This window comes from Anneissia japonica, unplaced genomic scaffold (genome assembly GCF_011630105.1).
Source record: "Anneissia japonica isolate Jap-2015-1 unplaced genomic scaffold, ASM1163010v1 scaffold1128_len1000024_cov185, whole genome shotgun sequence".
Lineage (NCBI taxonomy): Eukaryota > Metazoa > Echinodermata > Crinoidea > Comatulida > Comatulidae > Anneissia > Anneissia japonica.
The window spans coordinates 296,003-303,430 of record NW_022705247.1 but is presented as its reverse complement, the minus strand read 5'-3'; the positions used below and the strand labels follow the sequence as shown (position 1 = coordinate 303,430).

General features: G+C 34.3%; 1 protein-coding gene across 1 annotated transcript in view; it reads right to left on the bottom strand.

Moving 5' to 3' along the window:
* The window catches only part of LOC117105458, a 9,413-nt gene extending 2,320 nt beyond the window's left edge, over window positions 1-7,093 (bottom strand). The window contains exons 1-10 of the mRNA XM_033246607.1: window positions 7,082-7,093; window positions 6,320-6,575; window positions 6,064-6,214; window positions 5,247-5,461; window positions 4,979-5,138; window positions 4,273-4,487; window positions 4,000-4,150; window positions 3,096-3,310; window positions 2,849-3,011; window positions 2,108-2,174 (exon numbers count right to left, since the gene is read on the bottom strand). Coding sequence (XP_033102498.1) covers window positions 2,126-2,174; window positions 2,849-3,011; window positions 3,096-3,310; window positions 4,000-4,150; window positions 4,273-4,487; window positions 4,979-5,138; window positions 5,247-5,461; window positions 6,064-6,214; window positions 6,320-6,575; window positions 7,082-7,093 — 1,587 coding nt within the window. The 3' untranslated portion in view covers window positions 2,108-2,125. The remainder of the gene's footprint in view (window positions 1-2,107; window positions 2,175-2,848; window positions 3,012-3,095; window positions 3,311-3,999; window positions 4,151-4,272; window positions 4,488-4,978; window positions 5,139-5,246; window positions 5,462-6,063; window positions 6,215-6,319; window positions 6,576-7,081) is intronic.
* Window positions 7,094-7,428: the final 335 nt, after the last annotated feature.

The window sequence follows — 7,428 nt, the reverse complement described above, 5'->3', positions numbered from 1 at the left end:
TTTCGATATTTCCTTTTCTTTTCTTTCTCTTTCTTACACTTTCCTTTTTTGTCATATGTTTCCTTATCTTTTTCCTATTCTTTCTTATGTTTCCTTTTCTTCTTTTTTCCTTTCTTATGTTTCCTTTTGTTTCTATGTTTCATTTTCTGTTTTAGTCTCTCCTTTTTTTTTATTATCCTTTCCATTCCATTTCTTTTTTATGTCTTTTTTCTTATTCTTTTCCTTTTCTGTCTTATGATTTTCATTTCTTTTCCTTTTATCTTTTTCTTTCCCCCTTTCTTTCCTATTTTGTAGTGAAAATCAGAGCCCCCGTGGCCGGTTTCAGGGACCAACGTTTCTCTATTGATTTAGCATTACTAGATAAAAAAAAATGAACGGGCGGGCGGGGGGAACCTCCAAATAAGGGCGGAACGTCCTTTAAAGTCGGATAAGCTTCTCTTAGCAGACCTTAGCATATGATCATATATTTTTTTCGACAGTGTGCAACCTTGTTCTTTTAGATTAGGATGACTTTGTTCTTTTTTTTTTGTTTTTGTATTTTTTTTTATTATAAGAAATGTAAACCCCAAATATAGTGCAAATATTTATAAGATTGTGTCCCCTCACTCACAGATATGAATTTTCCTATCTGTTTTCGTATATAATCGCCTATAACTTCATAAAAAAAAGCCAAAAAACGATTTTAAGGTTGATTCTATTATTAATGGCATATCAAAAATCCTCTCTAGAACAAAAAAAAATCATTTTGCTAGTTCTCTTTTAACGTGCACACAGGCCATAATGCACACGCGACCGACGGCGCTATCGTAACCTGCATTTTAGCCCTCTAAACACAAGGAAAGAGGTGAAGGGAATTGTGCCGGGGACCTAAGAGATCTTCACAGTTCAGCGCGCACACAGTGGCTACCACCAGTTTTTCTTTATTTCAACTATATTTTGTGAGGGTGGTCCATCCAGCCAGAGCTGATCAATTGGGACACTCAGTACATACAATTACAGACAAAACGAATACAAATTCAAGTAGATCTTAACATTTAAACAAATCAATTAATATAAAAGAGAAAAATCTGAAAATAATTAGATGATTTTTAAAAATAGAAATAAAAATTAACAAAATGGAAAAACAGAAAAATAATTAAAACAAAAACTAAACCAAAGAAGTAAAAAGAAAATAATTTATCAAACTAACATAAATAATAATATATTTAAATAAACATATAAATATAAGTAATTTACTTTACGAAGAAAAAAACCCAAAGCAACAAAAAGAAATGGCCACAAGGAAAATTACACAATATTGGATGAAAGGTTATAACTCAGAAAGTTAGATTTGAAAGAAGAGAAAGGGAAAGCAGAACGAATAATCGGTGGAAAAGAGTTGTAGATGCCAGTATTATTGCTGAATGAAGTTTTAAAAAGTTTATGTTAGTCTTAGGAATGAGAAGATCAACTTTAGTGATTTTTGTTGTGGTCATAGGGCCATTGGCAACAAGCTTTTTGAGACACTGACAAAGAGTTTGTGGAGCAGGATTATGAATAATTTTGTAAAGTTAAACAGCAAAGTTGTAATTGAAATCAGAACTGAAGGGGAAGTGTATTGGCAGATCTGAAATGAGTAGGAGTGAGGCGAATAGTAGGAGGAAGTTTCATTAAGATACGAATGCTTGTTCTGTATCTTCTGAACTTTCGATATAGAAGCAGATTTTGATATTTAAACAGAGTAACAATAGTCAAGGCGAGAGAGAAGCAAATAATTGCAAAGTAGGTAGAGTCATTTAGTGAATTTTGAGGTGCGTGCAAGAAAATAAAAAATGGTTACAAAATGAAGATGTGTGAGATTTCCATCATTGTTAGAGTGTTGTCAATAATTATGCCTGCATGGTGTTTGTGGGACGTAACTGATAGAATTGGATGGTTATCGAGATGAAGATTAAAATTCTTATTAGCAGATTTGATTATGTGCAGAGAGTCAAGTATATAGCATATACTTAACTTTTTAATCTTAAGAGTTAGTTGGTTTTAACGATGTCGATAAAAGATTAAGGGTAGAGTTTAGTTTTTGTTTAGATATAATCGCATAAAATTTGAAAGAATTGACAATACTCACCTGTTTTGATAAAGACATTTACTTTCCATAAGGGTTGTAACAGCCACTGTAATCACATGAGTAGCCTCTAACAAAGAGAAACATATAACACAGTTTATTTATATATCTTTACAAAATAAATTTACACTGATATTGAGTTTATATACTTTTGCTTATTATGGCTAGGCATCAAGCAATCGAGCATTATATAAATTCCAATATAACGATAAGGCAAACTAGTGTTTTATTCAAAGACTTTAAGTTTGGTTTTTGTACGAATTTGATACATTATTTTAAAAAGAACTTAAAAAACATAATGTACAGGGGTTTTTTTTCTCCAAGAATTATGTTACAGTAGTTTGAAGATTCTCTCAAAACGAGGTCTATTATGTACTGTTCACACTATATTGTTTATTAAATCTGATACTTGTCATATAATAATAGAGATCAGTGATGATTACCATTGGCTTGATGATGTCATTATTACATCCATATATAGAACCAATATGATAGTGTGTAAGGGACCTGGTACGAACATGATATATCTATGAGAGTGTAATTTACAAAATGTAACTATTAAACGAGAACAAAATATTTTTTAAATACAAAATCTACGATTTTGCCGAGGTTGTCTTTACCATGCATTCTGTGTTATTAAAATATAATATGGTAATTCATTTTCAAAAAGCAATTTTTAAATAGTATGCCGCATGACCGGTAGTAATGGCATTGGCGTTTTTATGTTATGAAGAAATAGCATACCTGACCGGAAGTAATGGTAATGGTGTATCTGGAGTGAAGAAGGGAATGGTGATTGGTTTAACTGGTGCGGCACACGTGCACACTGCGCATCCCACGTCCTGAGGACCATCACCAGATATCAACACCTCTTCGTCTTCGAATGATTTTGCAAAACAGTCGTCATCTGAAAAATGTTTTAAAATATATGTTTAAATATATTTTTGATTGTACAATCAAATTAATATAGACTATACATAGTTTGGCTTACCTGTATCTGAACATACGGGACATCCGCAAACGTCACCGGGATGCTGACACCTGTTACTCAATTCACATGGAGCTGGATCGATACACAATGCAACGTTCTCAGATCTGATGCAGAAGCAACCGAAGGTGCAGCTTGGGATATCACTTAGATTATCGAACACTTGCGACTCATCATAATTATGGCAGACACACTGGGAGTAGTCGCATGTTGCAGTCCTGTAAATTATAAAACAGATCTGAATCATTGTTATATAATGACTTTAATTGTTTAGAAATGTAAGGAACTCCTATGTAATCGCCATATTCGTATTATGGGTTTACTTGCGATGGCATATTGACAACTCATCGTCATCGCATGACTTTTCTGAAGTGTTAACAACTGACCAATCAGTACTGAGTTACAAACACGCTTGTGCTAAAAGCGCTCGTGTTGTTCCACACACGCAGGTGTCACGCAACAATCAAAATGACGAGAAGTAGCTGAACGGCCAACCAAACGTGTCTAGGTATTGTTCCTTTATGTGTTTGCCACCTACTCTGATCTTTTTACAACTAATTATGCAATATTTAAGTGCGATTTTTTTGCCGGAAACATTAGGTGTACTATGCATTTTTACCGTCTCTTAATTGCAGTACTCCACTTTAATTTATATTTCATTATTTGAATGATATCACATGCTTCCCTTTGATACTATAATTTATTGGTATGATGACAATTACATTATTAGCAATAATATAAATTTATTTTTTTTTTTATTACACAGGAAACAAATTAAAAAGCCTACGATTTCGAAGATGTGAACTTACACGATAATATAAAGTCACAACTATTGCCCATTATTGGGATGTAAAAACTTTATTTGCTTTTCAACAAGCGCACAATTTTGCAGTGTAATTGATCCTACCTGACCGGTAGTAATGCCTGTGTGTAGGAGGGCGCTGGTACGGGTATAGTTGGCAGATTGCACGTGCACACTGCGCAACCAACAATCTGAGGACCGTCACCAGATATTAAAATCTCTTCGTCGTCGGCTGATTTGGCAAAACAATCACCAGCTGTGAAAGACGAAGGGTTACTTTTAAGTAATACAAACAAATTATTCATTATATAATTCTATGGTTGTATATACAATCAATCATAGGCCTATATACTAAGAATAAGTAAACTAAATAGTTACCTGCATCTTGACAGGTGGGACATCCACAGACTAGTTCTGGATCGTGACACAGGTTACTCACTTCACATAACCCGGGATCTATACACAATGCTGCATTATGCGATCTGATGCAAAAACAGCCGAAGGTGCAGCCTGGGATATCACTTATGTTGTCAAACACTTGCGACTCCTTATAATCTTGACAGACACACTGAGAGTAGTCACATGTTGCATTTCTATAAAATACAGTTTAAACATAATCTGAATGATGTATCTATTATATAGCCATATAGTTGGACAGATAAAAGTTTGTTGAATCTCTCAAAAGGGCTACTATAATACAATTTTCACACAATAAAATCATTTATCCAACAGTTATCGTTGATTTTTCGTGGGCTTGATGATGAGATTAAAAGGGCAGTGACAACAAAAAAGTGTAGATTGTTAGAACTATGAGAATTTCGTTTACAAAATGTAAATATTAAGGTTTAACAAACGGAAACAGATTATCTACAACATAACATTCGACGATTTCGATGAGGAGATACACTCGGATAAGAGATAGGCCTACCATGGTGTTTATACCTCGCTTTCAGTGTTACTAGAGTAGGCCTACGATATGGTAATTCATTTCCAGATGCATACTTTTATTAAATAATAATAAAAGTAGACCAGTATGACCAAATAGTAATGAAATTGGAGTTTTTGCTGTAAAGAAATGACTTACCTGACAGGAAGTAATGGGATTGGCGTGTCTGGAGTAAAGAAGGGAAGGGTGATTGGTGTAACTGGTGCGTCACACGTGCACACTGCGCATCCCACATTCTGAGGACCGTCACCAGATATTAACACCTCTTCGTCGTCGAATGATTTTGCAAAACAGTCATCTGAAAAAACGGCATGTTATTAAATACTTTTAATAATACAAACGCGATCATAATTCGTTTTGATTTCATACATTCAAATAAATATAGGCTGTAAATGGTTTGGCCTACCACTGTCTGAACATACGGGACATCCACAAACGTCACCGGGATGCTGACACCTGTTACTCAATTCACATGGAGCTGGATCGATACACAATGCAACGTTCTCAGATTTGATGCAGAAACAACCGAAGGTGCAGCTTGGGATATCACTTATGTTGTCGAACACTTGCGACTCATCATAACCATAACAAACACACTGAGAGTAGTCACATTTTGCAGTTCTATAAAGTACAAAAACAGATTTGAATAATTGTTATATAATGACTTTAATCGTTTAAGTGTATAATCAACTCTTATATAGTTAATTGTCACATTAGTATTCTGTGCTTATTTGTGATGGCATACTGATAACTCATAATCATCGCAACTGACCAAACACGCACTCACGTGTCAAAGGGACGAGACGTAGCGGAACGGCCCATCAAACGTGTCTATAGATATTGTTTCTTTATGTGTTTGCCACCTTCTCTGATCTTTTTACAACTAATTTAATATTTTAGTACGATTTTTCGCCGGAAACTTTGGTGTAATATCTATTTTAACTTCTTCTCTTAATTGTAATACTCCACTTTATTTGATATTTCATTATTTAATGATATCACGTCTTTTCTTTAATATTGTAATTTTATTAATATTATGACAATTACATTGTTAGAACTAATAGACAATATATTTATTCTTTCATTACACAGAAAATGAAATAAAAAGCCTACGATTTCGAAGATGTGAGCTTACACAATAATATAAACTCATAACGCTTTATTTGGATGTAACATCTTAATTTCGATCAACAAGCGCACAATTGCAATGTAATTGATCCTACCTGACCGGTAGTAATGCCTGCGTGTAGGAGGGCGCTGGTACGGGTATAGTTGGTAGATTGCACGTGCACACTGCGCATCCAACATTCTGAGGACCGTCACCAGATATTAAAATCTCTTCGTCGTCGGCTGATTTGGCAAAACAATCACCAGCTGTGAAGACGAAGGGTTACTTTTAAACAATACAAACAAATTATTCATTATATAATTCTATGGTTGTATACAATCAATCAGGCAGGACATAAACTAAATGGTTACCTGCATCTTGACATACGGGGCATCCACAGACTAATTCTGGATCGTGACACAGGTTACTCACTTCACATAAAGGTGGATCTACACACACTTCTGCATTATGCGATCTGATGCAGAAACAGCCGAAGGTGCAGCTTGGGATATCACTTATGTTGTCAAACACTTGCGACTCATTATAATCTTGACAGCTGAAACACTGAGAGTAGTCGCATGTTGCATTTCTGTGAAAATGGAAACACACCCAGTAAAGTTGATAGGCCTATCATGTATTAATATAATTGCATCAGAATGGTCCTGGGACTCCTAAAAAGGTGGTGCATCTATTACTCGACAAACCAGAAGACTAACAATTATGTTAATATTATATAATGTTTGATGCCACCTTATTATATGCTGTTTAATTTCAAGCACTTTGTTTTAACAAACTGCTCAAATTCCCCGATTAACCACCGTTTGCAATCTTAAATACCCATTCTCATTATTACACACATTAACGTAGGAACGCAACATTGAATAGGCATTGCGCCTATGAGATTGCCAGAAATCATTTTTCAAATGATGGCTAAATAAAATAATAATAATAATAATAATAATGTTGTGATAATTGTTTCGTCTTCAAAATTTGGTTATGGGATCTGACAGTTCAGAAAATAATAATCGTATTGTCAAGTATTGATATCCTCATCCGCATTTCTCTTCCACTTCACTTATACTTATAATAGCCTATAAGGAGCAAGATCCGGGGCACGGCAAAGTATTCTCTACCGCATACACCATCACGAATTAAACCACATCGTCTGAACACAACCTCGTATTTTACACACTCTTGCTGTAGATACCTGCACATACAATGGTCATAACCACAAGGCAAATGTCTGCACCCAAAAATCACACCCTGCACATGTTTAACGATGGTCATCCGAAAACTATATGACTCTTGCATAACAGCCCAGTCGTTCAAATGACGCTTTGTAATCTAATAGATCTAACAATATTAAATACTAATAACAATATTATAATAATAATCGTCATCCTAATTATAATAATAACAATTATTATTATTATTATTAAAATTGTTAATAATAACTATAATAATAATAATAATAATAATA